This window comes from Natrix helvetica (genome assembly GCF_964273705.1).
Source record: "Natrix helvetica genome assembly, chromosome: 11".
Classification (NCBI taxonomy): domain Eukaryota; kingdom Metazoa; phylum Chordata; class Lepidosauria; order Squamata; family Natricidae; genus Natrix; species Natrix helvetica.
The window spans coordinates 21606429-21632863 of NC_138562.1; the positions used below are offsets into that span (position 1 = coordinate 21606429).

The 26435-nt window shown below is 44.7% G+C and overlaps 1 protein-coding gene across 3 annotated transcripts; it reads left to right on the forward strand.

The window, feature by feature from the left end:
• The first annotated feature begins 989 nt into the window (after positions 1-989).
• Positions 990-26099, forward strand: MTM1 (myotubularin 1). 3 transcript variants are annotated; one of them, XM_081963812.1, is made up of 15 exons: positions 990-1099; positions 6210-6300; positions 6424-6496; positions 7644-7738; positions 10038-10148; positions 10494-10595; positions 11743-11826; positions 14043-14192; positions 14519-14707; positions 17222-17407; positions 18180-18386; positions 19450-19542; positions 20797-20910; positions 21746-21922; positions 23842-26099. In XM_081963812.1, exons 2-15 carry the CDS (start codon positions 6235-6237, stop codon positions 24013-24015), a joined length of 1821 nt encoding a protein of 606 aa, XP_081819938.1. In that variant the 5' UTR covers positions 990-1099; positions 6210-6234; the 3' UTR covers positions 24016-26099. The 3 variants fall into 3 exon arrangements, with proteins under 3 accessions (XP_081819938.1, XP_081819937.1, XP_081819939.1); XM_081963811.1 differs by having other exon boundaries at positions 994-1099; positions 6213-6300; XM_081963813.1 differs by having other exon boundaries at positions 994-1099; positions 6213-6300; positions 23845-26099.
• The last annotated feature ends 336 nt before the right edge of the window (positions 26100-26435 follow it).

Genomic DNA, 26435 nt, shown 5'->3' on the forward strand with positions numbered 1-26435 from the left:
GCCCAAAGCAAACAGCCGCATTATGAATCCTTGGCTGGAACAAGGTCATAAAGTGATTTATTTATTTTTTAAATGCTGTTTTTTTTTAAAGTGCTGGGATTATCATGGTTGATGACATGAGCTCCACTCCTAAATCTCACTCCTGCAGATTGCCTCTTCATTCTAGGCAATTGGCATTTTGCTGTCAATCTGAATATTTAACAGGCACCCACATCTGGCTTAGAAACCTTTCTTAATGCAACCCATCCAGAGTTGCAAAGGTGCATCGATTTGTGGCAGAACCACCAAGCTTAACCACAAAAGTTGCTTCTCATTCGTATCCACTGAGATTTTCAAATCATCCAGATTATGAGTCTGTAGAGATTCTCAATCATCCAGGTCACAGTTGTCCCAAAGGTGCTTTTTCAGGAGGCAACTGGAATTTCTTGTTTTTTCTTTTGAAGACGTTTTTCTTCTCATCCCAGAAGCTTCTTCAGCTCTGACTGGATGGTGGGGAGTGGAAGGATTTATACTCCTTGCAGACAGCTGGTCATTTGCATGTGGGGGGGAGGGTTGGACTAGATAACCTCCAAGGTCCCTTCCAACTCTCTTAATCTGACTCTTGCTCATTCTGCATTGCAAGATGTGATTTAAAACCAGCCAGCTTTAGTTGCTTGCAATGCAGAATCCCATCGCATGTGTGCATAGGGGAGCGTGTGTTGGGGGGCGGGCTTCTGCAGGACAGCGATGACTGAACGGGGTCTCCTTAGATGCAATGCACCCTCTGCAGAGAAACCCACCGGGTCCGGGGGCCGAGGAGGTCACCTCCCGCCGCCGATCCCGCGGGAGAGCATCGCATCCTTCTCCCAAGCGAAGTCACGGCCAAGGGAAACTACAGTTCCCGGCGTTCCCCGCGCGAGGGCTCCCCGAGCAGGAGGAGAAGGACTTCATCTCCCGGCGTGCCCCGCGCGCGCGCACGGCTTTTGCTCGTTCGCCGGCTGGGCGGCGGCGGCGGCGGCAGCTTCCGGTCCAGGCCGCCGTCACGTGACATCGGCCCGCGTCGGCGGGGAAAGGGGGGGGCTTTCGGCGAAGCTGAGGCGGCCGCCGGCGGAGCAGCTGGGTGAGGGGGCGCCCCGGAGTGGAGGGGGGACGCCGGGTGGGGTGGGGGGGATTTTGAGGTGGGGGGTTGGAGTCCTCGCTAGGAGGCCGCGGCAGAGTCTCCCCGCAAGGGGAAAGGCAGCCTCTCGGGGGGGAGGGGGCTCTTTTGCTTTATTTCACAATGTATAATGTGTCTATATATACACGTTAGACACACACAGACACGTCTACATGCATACACCCACACAACCCACGTGCCTCTATGATAACAGATGGGCAGAGTTGGAAGGGACCTTATGGGGGGGGCACATTGATTTTGCACCTGTGTTGGAAAAGCTATCATTTATTTATCTATATAATATCTATATCTATTTATATAATATATCTATAATATCTACCTTTCACCTACCATCCATCTCTATCTAATAAATCTCTATAATATCTATCTGTAGCTATCAGCTATCATCCATCCATCCATCTCTATCTATCTATCTCCTATCTCTCGTCTACCTGTCCTTCCTCCGAGCCCTTCCTTATCTACCTTATTTATCTATCTATTATCTATCTGTCCCATCTATACAGCCGCCTCTCTTCCAAGTGTCAGTCTGGGCAGGGTACAAGCAAGCAGAACAACTAAAAATAAAACTTGGGAAAACCATGGAAACATAAACACAGCTAATCCCATGGGAGAGTCCCATACCAGAAAGCCATGTCATGCTTTGCAGATTCCCCCCCCCCCTCCTAGTCCAGTAAAGGCTGGGCTGCCTCACCCGGGACCAGCCCTCCCTCGTGCACCTGTGCCTCCCCCAGCAGGCTGTGCTTCATTCTTACAGCCCTCCTTGGCTCTCATTTCTCTCCTTGTGGGTAACCTTAATCCTCATTTCTCTAACTCACAGCACACAAGAGTTGCTTCACTTGTTCCTTTTTCTCCAATCGAGTAAAGGTGCTCAGTTGAGCAGAATAACAGAGTTGGAAGGGACCTTGGAGGTCTTCCAGTCCACCCCTCTGCCCAGGCAGGAGACCCTATACCATTTTAGACAAATGGTTGTCCAATCTCTTCTCAAAATCCTCCAGGGTTGGAGCCCCCACAACCTCTAGAGGCAAGTTGTTGCGATCTGATTGGTAAATAGCCGCCGTGAACTTTGTAACCATTGGGCTGGATCCAGGCGATGTTTCTTTGACATGACTGGATCTCCTCCTATCGACTCTCGTTGGGATCCACCCCATATGTAGACTTTCTTCTCTGCTCTCTGGTTTGGTTGGGTTTGGGGGCTTGCCTCCCTGTGATAATAAAATTTTGAATTTTACAGGTCGTTTTTCTTGTCTATTTTCATTAGTCTTGGAGAGGGTATTGATTGCATCCATATGCCTTTGTTTCTTCCTCCTCACTCCTTCTGTCCGAAGACGTCTCCTTGGTCATGTGGCCGGCATGAATCAATGCCGAAGGGGCACGGAACGCTGTTACTTTCCCACCAAAGGTGGTCCCAATTTTTCTACTTGCATTTTTTACGTGCTTTTGAACTGCTAGGTTGGCAGAAGCTGGGACAAGTAACGGGAGCTCACTCTGTTACTCGGCGCTAGGGATTCGAACCGCCGAACCGCCAACCTTTCTGATCCACAAGCTCAGTCTTAGCCACTGAGCCACCGTATGTGTGTGTGTGTGTGTGTGTGTGCGTGCGCGCACTTGCGCTTGCATATGAATTTTTTCTTTAACCTCCATAAGTGCTTAGTGAACAGTGTATTCTCTGGGTTAATATTTTTTGCATACAATTCTGATAGTGATATTATCATTTAAATATACATCATCATACTTTTTCAACTAACATTTGTGTATACATAGTAATTATATGTTATTATATTTCAGTATACATAATACTATTTCCCGAATTTCCACTTTCTAATTCTTTTTCCTAACACTTATTAAAATAACCATCATTCTAAAAAGTATTCTATGCCTATCCATCCATCTCTCGCCCTTTTTAGAATTTCAACTCTTATTGACTTTTTGGTGAATCTGTCCTGCTTCTCCTCTGGTATCTGACAACTTCTTTTGTCATGTTTATTTAATCGAAATATTTCCGTTGCTACAGCACTTGTCCCTTGCTGTTGAATCTCTAGAACACCCATCCTCAGTTCCCCCCTCCTTTTAAAAAAATCTTTCTCTTTATTCTCTTTTCTTTTTTGAATTTTTAAAAAGAATTCTATTTCTTCCTGGTTAGAAATTATTGCTATCTTTTCCATCTCTGTGCCTAAATAGGTATGTTTTTCCATGGCTTGGGAATTTCTGCGACTTTCCCCTTCTCCCCACCTCCCCAAAGGAGGGGGAAGATGACTGGAAAACCTGAATGGCCTTGACCCACAGTGTGGGTGTGTTGGATCATTTTGCACATTTGGGCTCCCTTGGGGAAACGATGGAGAGCAGCACTGTGAGATTGTGTTCCTGTGTGATTCAGCACACTGGAAATGAAGCTGTGTGGAAGGAGGGAACGCCTGTTCTTACAGATGCCGTGGTGTTAAAATGATGCACAACATTCTTGGTTTGTTTGCTTTCTTGTGTATTTATAATGAAATCAATGTAGAATTAATCTAGAATTGATTCTAGAATTAATCCATCCTATTAATTAATCTAGAAATAATACATCCTATTATATTCCTGTAGCATTTATATTCTCTCGGAAACCAAGGAGATACCCAGATCTAGGTTATATGTGTGTGTGTGTGTGCGCGCTCATGCAGGTCCATCTTTCCAAGTAGTTGTTACAGTGACACTATCCGCACAACTGCAAGCCAAGCCAAAGCGAGTTATTTCTTAGACTTTTTCAGAATAAGTTTACTAAGACATAATTACTGTTACGCAGGCTGTTGTCTAGCTTCAGTTTCTTATGTTTTTACTCCACAATGTTTTGTTTCTTGGGGGAGGTAACTTGATATCCTCAAAAAAAAAACATGGGATGGTGAAAAACATAGATGTGTTTTAAACAACTGGTGGAGACCGTAGGAAGGGACAAGCCCTCCCTCGGAGTTGCTAAAATGCTATTTTGAGGAGTCCAAAAAGGCTCACTTGCTTGTTTTATCTATTGGCAGTTTGGGGCTGCAATTCTCAAAATCAGAAAAGGGATTTGCTAATTTGTTATTTACTTTCAGCTTCTGCTGGAATGGTTTTGAGCGCTGGTTTTTTTAGGACTGCCTTGGGTAGAAAAATCCTGTTTTGTTTTAAACAGTGGATCTCAGTGAAAACTACACCCACACCCACAGACGCACACTTCTTAGTTTCTCTTCGAAAGAGAACATTTTCTGGATGTGTAAAGGTTTTCCTTCCCCTTTTTATTGGACAATCTTTAATCAATGCCATTTCTCTTGCAGCACAAATGCTCAAATGCCCGGAAAGGAAGCCTGTGGGCTTGAGCCTTGCTTTTTAGCCACTGAAGTAAGGAGCTTCTGCAAAATTTCTCTTGGAAAAGCATCGAGTAACAACAGCATTTTGCGACTCCATTTATTTAATTTGACATGGTTGTAGTATCTTCGTCACTTCCAGACAAGGCGGCCTGCAGCCGTTTAGCTTCCTTACTATAATTAACTTGGAGTCATTGCTGATCTCAGTCCACATACGCTTAATATAGGCTGCAATTATAGACAAATTTTCGAACCCAGCATTTGTTTCCTTGGAGCCAGAAACCTCTTAGAAGAGGACTTTGCTTTGCGTCTAAAAATAGGGATATAAGGTAGCCTTTGAGTTTACAATGGAGCCCAACATTTCTGTTGTTAAGTGAGTTTTGCCCCATTTTATGACCTTGATTTAGTGGTTAAGTGAATCATTGCATTTAAATTAATAACCTTATGTTATGGCCCGCCAGCAGAGCTGGCAGCAGATTCAGAGAGTGAGGAGGTTGGGGAGGAACCTGGGCCAGTCCTGGAGTCTGGGGAAGGCTCTGAGGAGGGCTCTGCGTCGGAGGCAGAGAGGGGGCCAGAGCCGTATGCCAGCTATCCAAGTGGATGATGAATGACCCCTCCCAGAGGGAATAAAAGAGGAGCGAAAGGGGAGTGGAGCTTGCAGGAGACCATTAGTTCGCTTCATTGATTCGTGACTCTCCGAGACTCCTTGCCAAGGAGATCTCGGCCTGGCAGCTCTCCAAGCCAGAGAAGGTCTGTGACTGTAAATCCTCCTTCTAAAGACTTTGTTGGATGTGAATGAGCAGAATTCCTAGTCAATTAATAAAAGGGTTTTTTCTTTCTTTCCCTGAATTAATGCACTGCCTTATTATTTGCAATGCTTGCAACTCCCTTATACGCAGAGCTTGTCAGACTCCACAATTCCTTCTGCATCCATTTGGGATCATCACTGTGTCCCCCACGACATGTTAACACTCAGAGGGTTTTTCTCTACCCCGGGCATGTTCTGATGCTCAGCTGCTGTAGGGCAACAAATACAATGCGGAGACTTCTCTACTGACCACTGTGGCTTTGTAGGCAGGGAGATAAATGACCCTTCGCTCAAGCCATCAGCCATAAATGGCATCGCATTGGGCAGCTCAGCATCCCAATTCAGTCCTGTAGTTTCTACTTCTCCCCACCTCCTTTTTTTTTTTTTTTTTTTGCAGGGAGCACTTAATAAAACCAGTGGAACAGAAGTTGCCTCCAGAAGTGGTGGGGGCTCCGTCCCTGGAGGTTTTTAAGAAGATCTGAGATAGTATAAGTTCTGGTTGAGCAGGGGGCTGGACTAGAAGACCTCCAAGGTCCCTTCCAGTTCTATTTTACTTTGCGGAAATAATTTGGTTCTGACAACAGATTTCTTTCTGGTATCCTTTCACGAGTGTAAAATGTCTGTATTTTTAACCCTCTTTCTCCTAATAGCAACTTGCTGGCCTGGGTAACATCATTATTGGAACTAAAAATTTAGTTTTCCCAGTAACTTTTAGCAGCAATAAGATGTGTAATATATTTAGGAGATAAAGTGGCACTTTTTTTTTGGTGAGCCCTCCCCCTGCCTAGAAAATATTGCAAAAAGAAATCCCTATATAAAATTGCTGGTGTGTGAAGTCCAACAAAAACCAATGTCTCCTCCTTGCTGCTCTGCGTCCATAATATTTGATCTGTTGTCTTCTCTGACCTCTCTCTCTCTCTCTCTCTCTCAGCAGTTCTTCCCCGCCATTCTCCAGCATGGCCTCCTCTTCCTCAACGCCTCGATGCAACTCAAACTCCTTGGAGAACGCCTCCATTAAAAAAGTGAGTGTCTTCCCCGGGCTTCTTTTAAGTCAGATATTTAATCATGAAATGCTGTGTTTGGTTTACACCTACAGGATCTTGCCCACAGGACAAAAGGCTGACCTTCTCATTTCTCCCTCTTAGCCCGTGAAAGATGGAACCAACTGGGAACACAACGAAGAAATTCCTCGTCTGCCAGGGGAAACGAGAGTTACAGGTAAACACAGGTTCCATAGTGCCTACAGGTAGTTCTCAACTTACAACCATTTATTGAACGTCTGTTCTTATCACAGCAATGAACTGACCAGTCCTTGTTCTTACAACCATCCCAGCATCTCCAGTCAGGTGATCAGAACTTAAGTGCTTGTCAATCAACGAGTTTATAACACTTCAAGCAGGTCAGATCTGGCCCACCCCTGACTTAAAGTGTCATAAGATCATATGGTGGTTATTCATGACCTTCCAGCCAGCTTCTGAGAAGGCCCATCAACAGGGTAGCAGGAGTCACTTAGCAACCTTGTGCATTGCTTAACGACTGGGCCATTTTGCTTAACAACCCCAACAATAAGGTCATGAGAATGTGCTCGACTTACTTAACAGCTGCCTTGATTAGCAACGGAAATTCTGGTTGTAAGTCTACCAGGGCTACTTGTAAATCAGTTGCTCCCAAACCCGTCCCTTGTTCAGAAAGAATGAAGCTGTGTGCTGTCTTGAATATTACAGCATTCGGGTCTATCTCAGAAATAAAAATTCCGTGAGATTGTTCTGCCTTTGTTGTGTTCATGGAGCATCTGCAGAGTCAATCTGGGTTAAAAGCGATCCATTTCAAAACTGGCTCACCCAGACTCACACAAAATCCCGTTCATTTGAGCAGGGATACAGAAAGAACTAAATGTATGTCTTCTCCATACAATTCAGAGATAATTTTGCAATTTTTACTTTCGTTTTAACCGCCACAACAGCATTTGAGCATTTCCATCCATTGTCTGCTAATAAACAGCACAGGTTCTCCTGCGCTGTGGAGCAAGGGGCTAGACTAGAAGACCTCCAGGGTCTCTTCCAGCTCATTCAAATACTCTCTAGAGATTGTTAAAGTTTTAGAATTTGACAGTAAATTCGGAATGTTCTACCGTACTTGAATAATGATGAGAAATTCGGTGTTACTGTTCTAAGATTGTTTGCCTGCCTGCCTTTCCAACTGTAAAAAGATTGAGCTGAACACCATTGCACAACACAACATCCTCCATTCATAATGGTTCCTCTCACTTCCGGGTTCCCCATTAATGTCTGCCTCAGTTTCTTCCTTTATCTTGAGTTGTGGTCTTCATTACCTTTTAAATACGGAGCTTCTCTGTCTTCCACAGACAAGGAGGTCATTTACATGTGTCCTTTCAATGGCCCTGTGAAAGGGAGGGTCTACATCACAAACTACAGGATCTACTTGAGAAGCGGGGAATCGGTAAGCAAGCTCTACGGTCTGTGGTATTTGGAGTCAACGGCTTTGATAACTTCTCTGTGTCAGGATCCCAAATAGCATCCAAAAGTAAATCAGAGTCCGAAGCAAGGGATTCCTCAAAGTCCCAATTGATGAAGAGAGCCATGTTGGCACCTCTGGGAAAACCCGAATCTGAAATCTCCCCGGTTTTCCCCATCCAGTTGAAAGTTCAAGATCTTGCCCCCCACCCCCACAAGTCCATCCCACGGTCCAATCTCCCACTACCACGCTGGCAGTTCCACCCATCCAGTTCCGGTCAGGTGCAGAGGTGCAGAGACAAAGGATGACCTTGGCTTTCTAGGAAGGATGTTGTTATGGCTACATAGCATCCAACTCCGTATAAGCCCCCCCCCTCCCATTTTCCCACAGTAGAAAATGCATAGTTGAATAATAGAAAGTGTGGCAGGCCTAAAGTCCAAAAAGGGGAAAACTCTGCTGGGTTGACCTCAGCTGAGTGGCGTTTGCAGTTGGTTGAGATAGTTGGCACCTGCTGTTGTCAGATTCTGAATTGTTACAGGTCTCTCCACAACGGAGTCCTAGGCTGCCTTAACAGAAGGACAGAATTCAAGAACACGTGAAGTGTTAATACCCCTCTAGAATGCCTTGCTAAGACCACACTTGGAACCTGGCCTCCAGTTTTGGTTGCCACGATATTAAAAAAATGATATTGAGACTCTGGAAAGAGTTCAGAGAAGAGCAACAAAGAGGATTAGGAGGCTGAAGGCTAAAACATATGAAGAACGGTTGCAGGAACTAGGTATGCCTGGTTGAATGAAAAGAAGGACTAGGGGAGACATGATAGCAGTCTTCCAATATTTGAGGGGCTGCCACAGAAAGGAGGAGGGTCAAACTATTCTCCAAAGCACCTGAAGGAAGCACAAGAAGCAACAGATGGAAACTAATCAAGGAGAGAAGCAACCTAGAACTACGGAGAAATTTCCTGATAGTTAGAACAATTAACCAGTGGAACAACTTGCCACTTGAAATTGAGTGTGCTCCAACACTGGAGGTTTTTAAGGTTGGACAGCCAATTGTCTGAAATTGCATAGAGTCTCCTGCTTAAGCAGAGCGTTGGACTAGAAGACCTCCGAGGTCCCTTCCAACTCCGTTGTTTTGTTATTCTGTCCCCCTCCAGTGATCTGAGCGGAGTACGAGTTGATGTCTTGTTTTCTTCCCTGGAAGGAAGTTAGCTCAGCCTAGTGACCGAATGGAAAACGAGGCTCTCTGAAGACATGCAGCAGATGCTTTTGGGCTTCAGGCTTTGCGTTTCGACTTGCCCACAAGGGCCTGGAGATTCCAGGAGAAGAGAGTAAGGGCTCTGGAGGCCAGTCTTTTAGCCTGATGCTATCTCCCAAGCGCTGAGCCACGCGTGGCTGTGCAGAAGAAAGAAGGGATCCTCATTCACCCCCTTTTTTCTTTCTTTCTTGCATTCTGAAAGCTGTACAGAAACTCCTCGACTTACAACCGTAATTGAACACACCGGTCAGTCGTTCCGATCATTAAGCAGGTCATAATGCGACCCTGCCCAATTTTAAGGTGCTTTTTGCAGTGATCGTAAAGGAAACGCTTCGGTCATTAAGTAAGCATTGCAGTCGTTACACGAACCAATTCACCAAGGCTTTTTTTTTCCCCCCAGAAGCCAGGAAGTGCCAATTTCTAGCAAAAATCGTAAATCACATCCATAAGGGGTCCCCAAACTTGCAACTTTAAGACTTGTGGACTTCAACTCCCAGAGCTGAACATACATTGTTGTCAAGCACCCTACATGATATCGTGTGACTGCCAGATTGTCAGTTGTCAGAATTTTGAATCGGGGTTGTAAGTAGCCCTGGGAAGGTCGGTTGTAACTTCAAACAGTCACCAATTAGTCCTTAGTCAAGAACTACCTCCGTTTCCCTTATATTCTCCTTTGATGACAAGAGTGCTGGGCCGAGATACAGGGCAGCATTTAAATTTTTTAAAGGTCAGGTCTCTTGAAATATCCTGGGATTTTTATCCTTGCAGCAGTTAGCAATTTAGTAGATGTTTATTAAATGATTTGTGTTGATGGTTATTTTATACTTATGCTTCTTGCCTCATTGGCCCATTACGGCTGTTTTTTGTTTTGTTTTTTTTAATCCAACAGCGTGCATCCCATTAAATTGATAACCTTTGTTAGCTTTCAAGTTAAGAGAGTGTTTAATGACAAACTCAGGTACAGAAGTGCAATCTGTTAGGAATCCATTGGGTTAATGTGAACTTTGCCCTTTTTTTGTCTGCTCAGGATCCGACAGTGGTGTTAGATGTGCCTCTGGGGGTTATTACAAGGATTGAGAAAATGGGGGGCGCTTCAAGCCGAGGAGAGAATTCGTACGGATTAGACATTACTTGTAAGGTAAGACTGAGGCCCTTCCGGTTGCCAATGTGGAATTTTATTCAGAAAAACATTCACATTGGCCCAGAGAGAGAAATATCTGCCTCTACCTAGGATCGAACTCACAGCTCCTGATTGTGAGGCAAGAACTCCACCTCTAGGCCACCACAACACTTTTAAAAAGAGAATTAAATGGTAGGACCAAAGTCTGAAGTTAGACGAGTAGATCAAATGGAAAAAGGGCTACGTTGCCCATCTCTGACATAAAACCTTTCCGTTTGGAAAACTACTGGAACAAGTTACCTAGCATTAATCCTTGGCATTTGTGGTGTTGTTTTTTAATGCGTGGTTTGCTTTAAATCGTAGGATATGAGGAATTTACGCTTTGCTTTGAAACAAGAAGGTCACAGCAGAAGAGATATATTTGAGCTCCTGACAAAATACGCTTTCCCACAGTCGCATAACTTGGTAAGCTCTTCTGAGTTTGTTTGGCAGTTGCTGTGGGTTTCTTTTTTTGCCTATAGCATATAAAAAGCAAATTTGGGAACCGGTTGTTTCACACTTTAACTTTGCTCCCTGCTGTGTGGACAACTAAAAACATTTAGAAATGGCAAAGATACTTTTGACAGATAACGGGAATATGGTATTTTTCCCCGGATTCATCAGGGTGCCTACTAGTTCAAAGTTAATGGTTGAGTACAGGCCTATTACTCAGGGGGGAGGGGGTGACTTCTCTTCATAAAGGATGTGATGGGTTTTACATTTTGGCTTCTGTCAATGTTTTGGGGCGTTCTGTTGTGGCCCACCAGCGACCAGTAGAGCTGGCAGCAGATTCAGACAGTGAGTAGGTTGGGGAGGAACCTGGGCCAGTCCTGGATCTTGGGAAGGCTCTGATGAGGGCTCTGTGTCGGAGGCAGAGAGGAGGCCAAGGCTGTCTGACAGTTATCAGCTGCCTTCGGAGTCGGAGATCAGTGGGGCAGAAGAACAGCTGGAGCCTGTTCCCAGTGTGCACATGTGCAGCTGTTCCCTTTGCATAGGCAAAAGGAACAGCTAAAGAACAGGGGTCGACTTGGGAGTAGGGCCATAGGTGGACAGTGAATGGCCCCTCCCAGAGGAAATGAAAGAGGGGTGAAAGGGGAGTGGAGTTTGCAGGAGACAATTAGTTTGCTTCATTGGTTCGTGACTCACAGAGGCTCCTTGCCAAGTTCTGCAGATATCAGCCTGGCAGCTCTCCAAGCCAGAGAAGGTCTGTGACCGTAAATCCTCCCTCGAAATACTTTGCTGGATGTGAATGAGCAGAATTCTCTGTAAATTAATAAAAGGAGGTTTTGTCAGGACCAGGAGTCTGCTTCAGGCTCTCGGAAAGCCTCGGTCAGAGCACATTCTTCAGCCTCCAAGGTTCTCTCCTTTAATGAGAGAGATAAACTCTTTTTGACTTTTATGTTTCTCTTGAATAAAATAAAAGAGTTTTGAGTTAGAAAATTTTAACCCTTTTGGGTAATGAGGAACATAAGCCAAGCATCTTCTTCGCCAGCCAGGCAAAGAGTTTGGTACTTTGAATCTCTTTTCTTCTTTTGGCGGTTCCACTTCCTGATTTTTCTTGTTATCCTCTCAGCCTTTCTTTGCTTTTCTGAACGAAGAGAAGTTTGCGGAAAGCGGCTGGCTGGTTTATAATCCTATGGTTGAATACAGAAGACAAGTAAGTTCGTTTTTTCTCTTCTCCTTAGCATTCCTCCACCCTTGTTTTTCAAGTTTGCTGTATATAGTTTTCTTTCTGTTCTGTGGCCAAATTGAACTGGATGAACAGAAAATAGGAAGCACACTAATTTTTGTTTTTAAGACATGAGCTAGGTGTTGTGGCCCACCAGTGGCCAGCCGAGCTGGCAACAGATTCGGAGGTTGGGGAGGAACCTGGGCCAGTCCTGGAGTCTGGGGATGGCTCTGATGAGGGCTCTGCGTCAGAGGCAGAGATGGGGCCATGGCCATCTGACAGTTATCAGCTGCCTTCGGAGTCAGACATCAGTGAGGCAGAAGAACAGATGGAGCCTATTCCCAGTGTGCGCATGCGCAGAGTTGCCAGATGAAGGGAACAGCTAAAGAACAGGGGTCGACTCATGAATGGCCCCTCCTAGAGGAAATAAAAGAGGAATGAAAGGGGAGTGGAGTTTGCAGGAGTTCGCTTCATTGGTTCATGACTCTCCGAGACTCCTGGCCAAGTTTTATAGATATCAGCCTGGCAGCTCTCCAAGCCAGCGAAGGTCTGTGACTGTAAATCCTCCCTTGAAAGACTTTGCTGGCTGTGAATGGGCAGAATTCAGTCAATTAATAAAAGGGTTTTTTGTTGGGACCAGGAGTTTCCTTCAGGCTCTTGGGAAGAAGCCCCTGTCAGAGCACTAGGCTAGTGAAATTAGAGGGATAAATGACCAGGAAGGTACATCCCCCGGAACGGATTTTTATAAAATAAAATACTGATGTTCTGTATTACATTGTACTTTTTAAAAAATCTTTTATTGTGTTTTAGTGAATAAAGAATTTGATTTAGGTTTGAAGAAAAACCAAGAATTCAGATCAGCGGATATGCTGGATTATTTGTTCATTAAATTGCCAAGCAATTCTTAACTTATAAAGGGATGGATGTCACTCATTTAATTCATCCCATTTGGTAGGAAGGAGAAATTTAAGAACATAAGTTTGTCTGGAGACCTATAAGGTCATCTTGTCTTGTGCAATTAGCTTTACTGTCTAAGCACGGAAGCTTCTTCAATGTCATTTATTCTTAAATGTGTAATAAATATTAAATCACAAAAGGAGGATATTGGTCTGCCAGATGTTGCTGAACTATAATTCCTGCCAGCATAATGGATGGAGAGGGAACCTGGGAGTTGTAGGCCGACGTAGGAGAAATTTTGAGTTCCTTTAAACTGGAAACGCACACCTTCACTGAAACACAAGTGGGCTTATCGATTGATCAACGAAGAGGAGTCCAAAGAGAGGAGAAATGATAGTACCTTCTTAAAACTTATGCAAATTACAGTAAATTCGGCAGCTCTCTTCTATTCAGAACATCTGACTTCCTACACATGTAGTAGAGTCAAGGATGTGCCAATATGACATCGCTAATAAAATGGTCCCTTCTAATAAAAGGGACGCGGTGGCTCAGTGGCTAAGACACTGAGCTTGTCAATCAGACATTCGGCAGTTTAGCAGTTCGAGTCCCTAGTGCTGTTTAACAGAGTGAGCTCCAGTTCCTTGTCCCAGCTTCTGCCAACCTAGCAGTTTGAAAGCATGTAAAAAAAAAAATAGGGACCACCTTTGGTGGGAAGGGAACAGCGTTCCGTGAGTCATGCCGGCCACACGATCACGGAGACGTCTTCAGACAGCGCTGGCTCTTCGGCTTTGAAACGGAGATGACGAGCACCGCCCCCTAGAGTCAGGAACAACTAGCACAGATGTGCGAGGGGAACCTTTACCTTAAGTAAAATGGAACTTTGAGGAATCTCAAGCCTCAGAGTCTCCTTTCGTTGGGAGTGTTACTTGGAACCCTGACAGTAGGTGCTTCCCCTTAGTTATTTCCCATTGCTATTTTTAGTTTTCTTTTGGGCAAGTCTTAAAAAAAATATTTTTCCCTGTAGAAGAATGCAACACCCCCCCCCCCAAGAAGGAATGTCAAACACTCCAGTCCTTCTAATAAGCAAAACGTTCTTGTGTTGCCAAGTAGGCTCATAATGGCATTAATAAAAAGAGCGAGGAAAAAACCTCACTGGCACTTTTGTCTCAAGCCTTCCATGTGTTTCTCTGGCTCCCCAACCGTAGAGATACTCAGTGGATAGATTGGTGGCCATAATAACGCCCAAATGGCTCCTCTGCTTAATTGCCATCTCGTTCAGGCAAAGACCGTCTCACTTCTCTCAAAAGGGTTTGCCCAACCTCCAGTGGAGGGTAACCTTCCTCAACGAGCACTACGCCCTCTGCGACACATATCCGTCCCTCCTGGTGGTGCCCTATCACGCCACAGACGAAGATCTCAAGAAGGTCTCTGCTTTCCGATCCCGGTGCCGAATCCCGGTAAGTGACTTTGGCTCTAAAAAAATTAGTCTGGACTTAACGACCACAATTCAACCCAAAATATATGGTGTGGGTTTTTTTATTTATATTTTTTATTTAGAATAGAAATAGAACAGAGTTGGAAGGGACCTTGGAGGTCTTCTAGTCCAACCCCCTGCTCAGGCAGGAAACCCTACACCACTTCAGAGAAATCGTCTAGAGTCGGGAACGACTAGCACATAAGTGCGAGGGGAACCTTTACGTTTTTTATGTGAAAGAGAAATATATAAATATTTTTTTAAAAAGCCTTGGAGCTCTGATGGAATATCTTCTCATGGCCCCCCCAGGTGTTATCCTGGATCCACCCGGAGACCCACGCGGTCATCACGCGCTCCAGCCAACCCCTCGTGGGCATGGGGGGCAAAAGGAACAAAGACGACGAAAGGTACCTGGAAGTCATACGGGAAACCAACGGCCAGCTGTCCAAACTGACCATCTTCGACGCCAGGCCCAACGTCAACGCTGTGGCTAACAAGGTACCCAGCCTCCCTCTTCATCCGCTTGCTCAGAGTGAGGCCCCTTTTCCAGGGATGTCGCTTAAGTGAGGTTTTACTCCTCCTCCGGAGATTGCAAAGACTCTGCTGGTTCAGCGTTCTGAAAAATTGTCTTTTAAATCCATCCAGAGATTCCCAGATTTGGAAAGCACTAACTAAAGGAATGGCTGAGACTTCGAAATGCTCTCTGGACCTTTGATAGACAGTCGAGCGTTCGCGGTTAACCAAGTTGCTATCGTGTCGGCACAGCCACACAATCCGCTGGTCTGTGGGAAGAATGCGACTTCCTGCTAACGGGATTTAAGGTGCCGTCGTCAAAGGATACGCTAGGAGGCTTATTATTTTCTTCCCCTGGAGCTGAAATGGCTCCACCTTGTTTACACTCACAGTAAATTCCAAGTGACTAAACTTTCAATAAGGTCACCGGAAAAAAAAACACCCCGATTAATTAGCCACCCCTCCCCATTGCTAAATGCTGGCTTTATTTTAAAAAAAAACTGTTTTTGCAGCTTCACGGAGGAGAAAAGCAGTAATCATATTCATTCTTTAAAGAGGTAGACTTTTGAAGCCAACTTGTTTCTGCCCATTCGCAAGGAATAGGAGAAAATGTGACTTAAAACGTCTATTCGGGTGTGCACATGTGCTCCATGTACATTGTTTAATGTAGCCAAGACTCGGCCTAGAAAACAACCTCTTTGCAAGAGCTTTCTTTCTTCTCTTTTTCTTTCTTTCAAAAGTCACCTTAACACTCAAAGCTCAATGCTTGTAAGCTAAAATGCAAACGGGGCGGGGGGGGGGGGGACACGACAGATTATTTTTTTTCCAGTTGTTTATGAAAAGTCCAGTGGCTGCATTCCTTCCCTCCTTCTCATTCCCTTTGCTTTGTTGTTTCTCGGGCCACACCCGAGGATTACTCAGTCGCTTCCACAGCTAAAATTAACTCTCTCACTTTACTCCAGAGAGGCTGCGTATAACGGCTTCTGTGCCACGTGTGTCGGGGCTCCAAGTAAGACCCCCAACGAACGAAGACTCCGGGGCTCGAGCTTCCTCAAAGTCCTATTGGCCCATCTGGGAAAGCCTCCAGGTTTTCCCCACCCAAGTGAAAGCCCCTGCCCAGCACCCACGTGTCCATCCCATGGCCCAATCAGGCACCGCCCCAACTGGAGATGCCTCCCAGCCACACCCCTCCAGATGCAGGGCAGGATGTCCTTGACTCTCTGAGAAAGGAATGTTATTTTGACTGTATCTCTCTCCCATACGCCATATAATCCCCCCTCCCAGTTTCCCACAGTAGAAAATGTGGCAGGCCTGAAGGCCCAGTGCAAAAGAGGATTGGCTTCCAGGCCTGACAGCATGTTCTGCATTCTGTGGAGAGACAGAAGCTTTCACTCTCACCTAATTTTGTTTCTTTATTTGTAAGTAAGGCAAACATACCTAACATGCTTTCCTCCTCCTCTTTATTTCCCCACAACAACAAGCCCGTGAGGTGGATGGGCTAAGAGAGGGGGACTGGCCCAAAGTTATAAAATAACTTTACTTGGAAAATAACCGCTTAGTGGTTTTTGGAATTTCATACAGATGTGTATTTCCTGTTTTGTGTTCTCCAGCCCCATGGAACAGTTTTAGCAGCTAGATAGGCGATGAGGGTTAAGAAAACTCTTTATGTTTTTCTTCATGTCATTTATTTAATGCGTTAAGTCTATTTGGCAAAGAAAAATAACCATATTGACATTTAAACTTACAAATATATTTGATTAGGGGAGCCTGGCTCCCTAGTGGGATTCAGGGACCCTGAGGCTGGGATTAAATCCATACTCGCTGGAGAAAGGATCATGTTTTGCCGCACACACATTGCTCTGTTTGAAAGTCTTTTTTTGTCAGGTGGAAGGAAATGGCTTTGCAATAACTTCCTCTTTGGGGAATTTTTGAATGGGGTGTTTAGATGCCTTTTAAGTGTCGTAGAGTCCCTGAAATGGGTGGCTACAAATAGTCCTCACAGTTGGGACCAGAATTTCTGTTGCTAAACAAGGTGATTATTAAATGAAATGCATCCATTTTTATGATCTTTTTTTGTCCTAGTTATTAAGTAAATCTCAGCTGTTGTTAAGTGGATCATGCCTGTCATTAAGCAAAGCCAGCTGGGAAGCTCACAAATAGCAACCGTGTAACCCCAAGATGCCGTAATTGTCATAAATACACACCGGTTGACAAGCACCCACATTTTGATGGCAGGATTAGTGGCGATGCGGCCACAGTCATAAGTGCAAGGACCAGTCACAAGCCCCCCTTTTTTTCGGTGCTGCTGCAACTTCGGTCACTAAACGAATGGTTGTAAGGCAAGGACTCCCTGTATGAAAACACCTTCAGAGTTGACATCTAATGAGTCTTTCGGAGCAAAAATTAATACAAGTCTTATTTTGGGGGAAACATGAGTATGTGATGACGGTGGTGGTCGTGCGAAGGAAATTAAACACTCCTTTCCTCTTTGGTCCCAAGGCCACCGGCGGTGGATACGAAAGTGAAGACGCGTATCCGGATGCCGAACTGCTTTTCCTGGATATCCATAACATTCACGTCATGCGGGAATCGTTGAAAAAGCTGAAAGACATTGTCTACCCCCATGTGGAAGAATCTCATTGGCTGTCAAGCTTGGAGTCCACACACTGGCTGGAACATATCAAGGTACAGAGTGGAGGGTGGCTGGGCTGACCATCACAGCCTGACACCATCTGGACGGGGGTCCCAGCTCTTCAATTAAAAGAGAAGAGGGGGGGGGGGACAGTGGTTGTGGCCCACCAGTGGCCACCAGAGCTGGCAGCAGAGTTGGAGGTAAGGGAGGCACATGGGCCAGCCCTGGAGTCTGAGGAAGGCTCCGACAAAGGCTCTGTGTTGGAGGCAGGGAGGGGACCAAGGCCATCTGGTAGTTATGTGCTGCCTCCGGAGTCTGACATCAGCGAGGCAGAAGAACAGCGGGAGCCTGTTCCCAGTGTGCACATGCGCAGAGCTGCCAGAAGGCAAGAACAATTAAGAAAACAGGGTGTCGACTTGGGAGTAAGGCTTGGAGATGATTGGCTCCTCCCATAAGACATAAAAGAGGAGCAAAAGAACTTTTGCAGGAAGCAATTAGTTCATCTCTGTCGGTTCAAGCTTGGAAAAGTTCTGTTTGACTTTGGCCTTGCTCTGCATTTGGCAATGCGGTCTCTGGCAGCATTCCCAGGGAGAAAAGGTGGGTGTTTATCAACATTCCCCTGAAAGACTGTGGCAACTCGAGCAGGCATCTGTCGGAACCTTCACGGACTGTTTGCGAAGCCTTGCGGACTGTGAATGACCAAAATTCACAGCCAAATAAATAAAAGGAGGTTTTGGGGACTAAGATGGTGATTTATACTTTCTCAGGAAGCCTAGGTCAGAACAACAGTCTTACCTCAAGTTTTGTTTTCTGCTTCCTTGCCAGCTGGTTTTAACTGGAGCCATCCAAGTCGCTGACAAAGTGTCTTCCGGAAAGAGTTCGGTCTTGGTGCATTGCAGCGATGGTTGGGACCGCACCGCTCAGCTCACCTCTCTGGCCATGTTGATGTTGGACAGCTACTACCGAACTGTCGTGGGCTTCGAGGTCTTGGTGGAAAAGGAGTGGATAAGCTTCGGACATAAGTTCGCATCGGTGAGAAGCAAAATGAGTCCTGGTTAAATCAGTTTTGCTTAAATCCCAATGCACCACAAGGCTGTTAGCAGAGTGGGCTTCATTGTGAGTCAGCCTCTTGTCTCAAACTGCTGCTTGCCAATTGCCTGATAATGTAGTTATTCAATAAACATTAATAAATTTAATAAAAGCTGTTTGAAGATAATGCAGTTATTGAGAGCAATCAACCCATGGAACAGAAGTTGCCTTCGGAAGTGGTGGGAGCTTCATCACTGGAAGCTTTCAAGAAGAGACTAGATGGCCATTACATCAGAAATGGTGCGTGGGGGTTAGACTAGATGACCTACAAGGTCCCTTCCAACTGTTAATGTGTTAAATGCCAACTTGATTTGAGACCTAAAAAGCGGGGTACAGATGCAGACCAAGTCTGATGCTCCTGTGTTTGCAGTTTTTGTTTTCCAAAAGTTATCCCCCACCCCCCCACCCCAAAAAAGCATCTGGACTTTGTTTTGGAAAAACGAAGCCCAGTTGCCTTTTGAAAAAAGCACCTTTGGGACAACCGATGACCCGGGTGACCGAGAATCTCCCTAGGCGTTTTTGTTTCCAAAAAGAGACATTTTTATAGCAGGGTCTCCTCCCATGGCAACTTTACGACTTGTGGACTTCAGCCCCTCATGATGGGTGAGGAATTCTGGGAGTTGAAGTGCACAAGTCGCAAAATTGCCAAGGTTGCAGATCCTTGTTTTATAAAATCTTGTGACCCTTTTTCCCTCTGGTTGTCATGTTGCCTGAAAAGATGTACATGTGCTGTTGCTGCTTAAGACTCTTACCATATACTACAAACTTCCAAAAGTAACATGCATCATAAATAACTTTTTAAACCACTTTAGTTAGAATTGAATTTTTATATTGGGGGGAAAAAACCTCAGTCTAATGAAGCTGGGGTTTTTTCTTCTCCTTCTTCACTTCATTCTGCGTAAGGAATTACTTCTTCTTTACTTCATTCTTGTGCTCCTTCTGAAGCAAAGCTCACTCGTTTGATGACCGCTGTTCTCATTTTTTTCTTTTCTTTTTTCCGCTCCAGAGAATCGGTCACGGAGACAAAAACCACGCAGATGCAGATCGGTCCCCCATCTTCCTCCAGTTCATCGACTGCGTCTGGCAAATGTCCAAGCAAGTAAGCTGCGTTGCTTAAAGAGGGTTCAAGATTTAAGGGGCTTTGCTATATCCCAAAGGTGCTTTTTTTGAGAGGCAACTGGACTTTATGGTTTTTCTTTGAAGGCGTTTCGCTTCTCGTCCAAGAAGCTTCTTCAGCTCTGACAGGATAGTAGGGGATGGAAGGATTTATATTCCTTGCAGAGAGCTGGTCATTTGCATCCTTTCAGAGGGTTGTTGAGGCCACTTGGAGGTTTGTCTGGGTCAAAGATGCCATCTGTGTCCAAATCGAACAACCCCCCCTCAACAGAGGGGGAGGGATACGACATCATCTACCTCCATTCTACAACACAGATCCTTTCAACAGTTCCACGAAGGCTTCGCACCCATTTGCACCACTCAGGTGACCCTGAGGACACAGATAAAACCTCCAAGAGGCCTCAAGGACCCTCTGAAAAGGATGGAAGTGACCAGCTGTCTGCCAGGAGTATCAATCCTTCCCTTCCCCACCATCCGGTCAGAGCTGAAGAAGCTCCTTGGACGAGAAGCGAAACGTCTTCCAAGAAAAACCAAGACAGTCCAGTTGCCTCTTGAAAAAGCCCCTTTGGGAGAACCGTGACCTGGATTTATTTATTTATTTATTTATTTATTTGACTTCTTAGTCGCCCTCTGGGACTCTGGGCGACGTACACTAGCAACGGTCACAACAATACAATATGGAGGAGGTGGAACAATAAATAAATAAATTACAATACTTTAAAACAATTAAAAACCCCAATGATAGTTAATGTTTAAAAATTAAAATTAACAATTAAAAATGCCCAAGAGGTGGAGATGACAGAGGATGACAGAGGATCTCCATAGAGAATGGTTTTGCTATCATTTCGTTGGGCGTCTGCTGACCTGGGATCCAAGCACTGTATGGGGATGCAACGCCACACAGCAAGACGTGGTGGGACCCTGCAAATGTAATTGTCAGTGCCAGCCAGTCACCAACGACTCCGATTTTGATCAAAGTTTTAATTTCTAATATTCCCAAAAGTATTTCTTAACATTACTTTGACCAGTGGGAATTGTGTTATTATATAACCGTGTGACTAACTTAACAGCTACATTTAACAATAGTGGCGAGAAAAATCATAAAATGGGGCAACCCTCACTTAGCCAATGTTTCGCTTAGCAACAGAAATCTCAGGCTCGATTGTGGTCATAACTTGAGGACTGATTGCAGTTTGTATCTTGTCCTAAACTTTGCCTGTTTTGTTTTTTTTACTAGTTTCCCACTGCTTTTGAATTTAACGAACAGTTTTTGGTCACTATTCTGGATCATTTGTACAGTTGTCGTTTTGGTACATTTTTGTACAGTTGTGACTCCATCAGAGAGAAAGAGGTGAGTTAATGTATTGATAGCAATAGCTCTTAGACTTATGTACCGCTTCACGGTGCTTTTACAGCCCTCTCTAAGCGCTTTACAGTGCCAGCATTTTGCCCCCAATTTGGGTCTTCATTTTACCTACCTCAGAAGGATGGAAGGCTGAGTCAACCTTGAGCCTGGTGAGGATTGAACTCATGGCAGTTGGCAAAACTGGTCTGCAATACTGCATTCTAACAGAAGGAAGGAAGGAAGGAAGGGTTGATTCACTTAATGACCATGTTTCTAATTTAACAACTGCAGCAATTTCCTGAACAACCCTGGCAAGAAAAGTTGTAAACTGGGGCAAATGCTCACCGAATAGATTTTTCCCTTAGAAAGGTTAAGGTGCTTAAGGCAATGATGATAGGATGACATGAGAAGGAGTCAGCAGGGTTATCACTTTAAGAGGCTGTCTATATAAGAGAGGCCCTACGAGGGCGGCTTCTCTCTGCGCGTGTGCTTCCATGTTACAGTTGAAGATGGATTGGTTGCCTGTATTTGCCTAGTACGTACGTGTGTGTGTGTGTGTGTATGCCTTGTAGATAAACCACTGTTTGAAAGACAAAACCTCTGTGAACTATATTTTGCTCCTGGGTTGTCTCAAAATAGTAGCCACACTGGGCACACTCTGACACGTACATTTTGGGGGGGGGGGGGGGGGGCTCAATTGTGATCGTAACTTGAGGACTGCCTGTATATATTTCTACTTATGGAAGACAAGCATTAAATGAGCCAGGCGTGCAGGCTGGGTCCATCAGACGGCTGCAGTTTTTGCCAAGTCCGATTCTTGTGTTTGTCTCTTTGCTTGCAGAAACTGAGCGAGAAATCCTTGTCCCTCTGGTCCTTGATCAATGGCGCCAAGTCAAAATATACCAACCCCTTTTATACGAAAGAACTGAACCGGGCCCTTTACCCAGTCGCCAGCATGCGCCACTTGGAGCTCTGGGTAAATTACTATATCCGATGGAATCCACGGATTAGGCAGCAGGTAAATCATCTTGGCTTACTTTAATAGCAATATAGCACTTAGACTTATGTACCGCTTCACAGTGCTTTACAGCCTTCCCTAAGCGGTATACAGAGTCAGCCTCTGGCCCCCAAACAATCTGGGTCCTCATTTTAACCACCTCGGAAGGACGTAAGGCTGAGCCAACCTTGAGCCTGGTGAGATACAAATTGTCAAATTGCAGGCAGTCAACAGAATAGCTTGCAGTACTATATTAACCACTGCACTAGCACAGGTCAAAAAGGAACATAGTATGGATCTATAATATTTTTTTAAAATCTAACATACACTAACAAAACTGTCATATGTCAAGTCACATCATCCATCTCTCCATTCCACTATGGCTGCCAAAAAACATACACCCCATCCTTGTGGCCGTTTCCGATTTATGACCTTTAGGGAGCATTAGTGAAGATTAGGGAGTTTAGTGAACATGGGTGCATTAATATCTATGGAGATCCTCCGTCATCCAGGTCATGGTTGTGCCAAAGGTGCTTTTTATTTCAAGAGGCAACGTGGCTTTCTTGGTTTTTCTCTGAAGAGGTTTCGCTTCTCTTCCAAGAAGCTTCTTCAGCTTCTCTCAGAAGCTTCTTCAGCTTTTCTCATAGCTGAAGAAGCTTCTTGGGTGAGAAGCGAAACATCTTCAGAGAAAAATCAGAAAGTCCAGTTGCCTCTTGGAAAAAAAACCAATTGGGGCATTAAGCAAACATTGGTCGTTACTCAAACACTTGAGATTTTTTTTTGAAAAATGCCCATTTCCAGCAAAAATTTACATCACAGTCATGTGACTACGAGGGGGCCTTCTCCCGTGGGATCAGGGTCATAAGCAGCTTTTTTCCAAGGTTCATATTATTTCCGAACGATTGCTGAGCACCCCATCGTAAGGACCACTTGTGTAGCAAAAGCAAAGTTCCTTACTTGGCTGTCAAACTCCAGAGGTTCCCTTAAGGTTGCTCTTCCTCCATTTTTGTGGCTCAGATGCCTTTTTGAAAGTGGGGAAGAAAGACGGCCCCTGAGTGGCGTTTCTCGTTCTCCTCGAAATCTGGCAGCCAAGCTGAGTGCCGAAGGAGAAAACAGCCACTCGGCTCGACAAGGGCAGCTCTTGAGAAGAAGCCGCCGGAACAAAGAGTCGGCTGTTGCTTTCCTGCAACAGGCCTTGAGAGGCCGCTGCCCACAAGCTGGCATCGGGAAGGAAGGCCGGCCTCTCCTCTTGGCGTGAATGATGGCTGTGAAGATGTTTTGCGGGACGCAAAAAGGAGTTTGAAAGGGATGCGGAAAAGCCAAGAAATTGGCTTTTATTTGTTTATTCTGTCATGGTTGTGTAGGGTATATTGGAGGGGGTGGCCCTTTTGAGAGCTGTACGCCATAAAATTTCATTTTAATGTATGCCGACCAGTGGACATTCAAAGTGACAGTCATCAAGTTATTCTATGCTATTCTTTCTTCCATATTCTCTATTATATTCTGTTTTCTCTATTCTGTTCTAGTCTATTTTCTCTCCTATTTTCTCTATTCTACTCTACTCATTTCTATTTCTGTTACTGGAGAAAACAGAGGGCGATACTTGCTTTAGGCGAAGGCCATACAAATATTACGGGTGGCCCACAATGTTTGAACTACCAGGTAGGAGCATTAAGCCTTTTAGGCCAGGTGGATTCTTTGCCCCCTTTATGCGTCTCCTCCAGGGCGGGAGGAGAAAATGCATCCTGGATAAATTCCATAAAGGACAGGAAAGCCAAGAGGTCTAACGAAGTCTTCTATTTTAAAAAATACAATCCATGGAGTCTAATCCGTACACAGTTCACTCTTCCATCTCGTATGACTCCAGTTTTGTTTGGGGGGGGGGGAGGCTTGTATATGGCCGAACTCTTGCCTTTGAAGACCTCTTCCTCTTCCTTTAGCAGCCCCACCCAGTGGAACAACGTTACCTGGAGCTCCTGGCCCTGCGGGACGATTACATGAAGCGGCTGGAAGAATTGCAAATCACAAGCAATCCCAAACTGTCCAATTCCTCCTCCTCTTCCTCCTCCTCCTCCTCCTCCCAGATGATGTCGCATGTGCAAACTCACTTTTGAAGGAGAAAAGAGAAGCTTCGGCTATTCTCTCCGAAGCCTCTCGTCACAAAAGCGGTGCTTTTTTTCCGACCTGCGGTGGGACAAAGAGAAGGAAAACTTGCGATGCCTTATCAGAAGCTTCTTCGGGAAATGCTCGTCCCTGCAGAGAGGATCCGAACTTGGGGGAAGCTTTTAAAAAGTGGGTTTTATGTGCCTTCGGAAACCTCTTCGCCTGGGAATGTGCTCTCCCGCCACCCTAAAGCGTTGTTTTGTTGCTGTTTACCTTTGGAGCATCCAAATATATAGTCGTTTCAGTACTAATCACCGTTTTGGGGCCTAGCCCGATTTCCTTGGTCCTCCTGAACTCATCCTTCGTGCGGCCCTTGGGGGAGTTTAAAGCCAGACCGGCTGCTGCTGAGACAGGTCTGGCCTCAAGGAACCATTTACGACACCATGTCTATCCGATGGACCGCCATTTTTAACACCTAAGGTGACGGCATCCACAACCGCAAGCTCCCAAGAACGGGAAAACTGTCCTGAAAATGTGTGCCTGTTAAGCCATGGCCTTATCTACAGAGCAGATTTAACACTTAACTTTTTTTGAAATGAAGGCAGGTGTGTGTTTGTGTGTGCGTGCGGCCATATCTGCGTGACTGATGTTCTGTAATGGGTTAGCCTTCCCTGAAATACATTAAAGCTATTTTCAGGACGATTGTGCACTGAAGAAACTTTAAATCCCAGGAGTAAAACAACTTGGAATCTTTCCTCCCGATGCTTTGCACTTCAATTGCTATTAGCCCCATATAACACCGCTAGTAGCAACAAGACTGTGTGGGATATCTGGAGTGCACTAAGTTGTCCGATTGCCTACATTTAAAATTTGCAGGGTGGGGTGCTTTTTTCCCCCTTTTTGGTCATTGTGTTGGTCTTTTGTCCAATTTTATGATTTTGTTCCTTTCCAGGAATCTTTTTAAAACGTAACTTAACGAGCACTTGTAAAATCAGCACAATTGATTTTTAGTACATATTTTGCTTAGGATATAAACTTTTAAAGCTGTTTTGGTCATTTCAGAACAAGTAAGCATAGGATTTGCAAGGACTGTTTGTAGCTAACATGATTTATTTTAAAAGTATTTGGAAGGGGGCGGGTTACCGTGTGTAAATTACTTTATGTGTAAGTTTTGGTCTGCAAAATATAAGGCGGAGATTATAGGATCAATGTGTAAATTGGGGATATGGAAGTCTTTTCTGTAAAGTGTAAATATTACAAGTCTAATGGATAAAGTCAAACTCCAAAATAATTATAAATTTCTAAGTTGTAGAACATAGGACATTGGAATATTTTAGGAATAGTATATTTTCAGTATAAGAATAAAAATGGAGCACATTAATAGAATAAAATTGTATACTAAGAAATTTGCACTATGTCTTCAGGGATAGACTAAAATACTTAGTACTTTCAAGCTAGCTAGCGCACGAATTTTCTGTTTTTCATGTTTGTCCTCTAAAATTTCATTCTTTGCTGATGCTTTTGGTCTCTACGTTTTATTGTACCTATCAGTGGGTACTTTGCTAAAGGGAAGGGAATTGGAGAAATGAAATACGTAACTCGTTATTACAAGAAACTCAGATAACTCATTGTTCTATTTTAAATGCTAGAGGAGAAAACTGAAAAGCTACCCAGACTCCAACATAATCGTCATTTGTTGGCTTGCAGGTTATAAGACATCTTATTTTTTTCCCTTCCTACCCTGAAACTTTGTGCTTTGTGGTGGTAAATCCACAAGAAATACCTGTTTCCTTTGGACTGGGGCAAATAAATTGAGATACATTTGTTTTTGTTTATTTTTTCAAAGTAAAACACTACAGCTGTCCATTCTGGGAGGAAGGAAGTTAAACTAAAGTGGTAGTTTTAAATGCCTTTGTCTTTTTAACTACCTGAATCTCACCCATTTGTTTTGCCAGCACCAAGGCATAGGATCCTGATCCGTAGAGAAATTAATGTTGTTTGGGGGGAAAGTATAACTTGGTGAAAATGCTCTTTTTTTCTAAAAAGAAAAACATGACTGGCTTAATTCATTATGAAATAAAAATCAAATATTTAATTTTTTTTCCTGATTTCTTTCCTGCAAGTTACAAGCATAGGGGAGAGGGAATCAGTCCCGTGAGTTTGCTGAGTTTAGGGTGGGAAACGTCCCTGATGGGCATTCGTTGCACTGTTGCCGTTAATTCCTGGCTGGGGACGATGGGAGTTGAAATCCACTGGATTTGGAAGCTGGCCACAAGGCCACATTTGAAATGCAAAGCTGCAAAGGGATCCAGTATCCCATGAAGCCATTGGCCTGACCACAGCTACCGTAAAAGCACGGGGATGACCCAAATAGGAAGGCACATGGGATATGGAGTCCTTCATGAGAGAGACCTCTGCCTAGTAAGAATGG

Coding starts and splice junctions, on each gene's coding strand:
- MTM1 (XM_081963812.1), top strand. CDS start 6,235: ATGGCCTCCTCTTCCTCAACGCCTCGATGCAACTCAAACTCCTTGGAG. Junction 7,739..10,037: donor ACTTGAGAAGCGGGGAATCG/GTAAGCAAGCTC, acceptor TTGTCTGCTCAG/GATCCGACAGTGGTGTTAGA. Junction 18,387..19,449: donor TCGGACATAAGTTCGCATCG/GTGAGAAGCAAA, acceptor TTTCCGCTCCAG/AGAATCGGTCACGGAGACAA.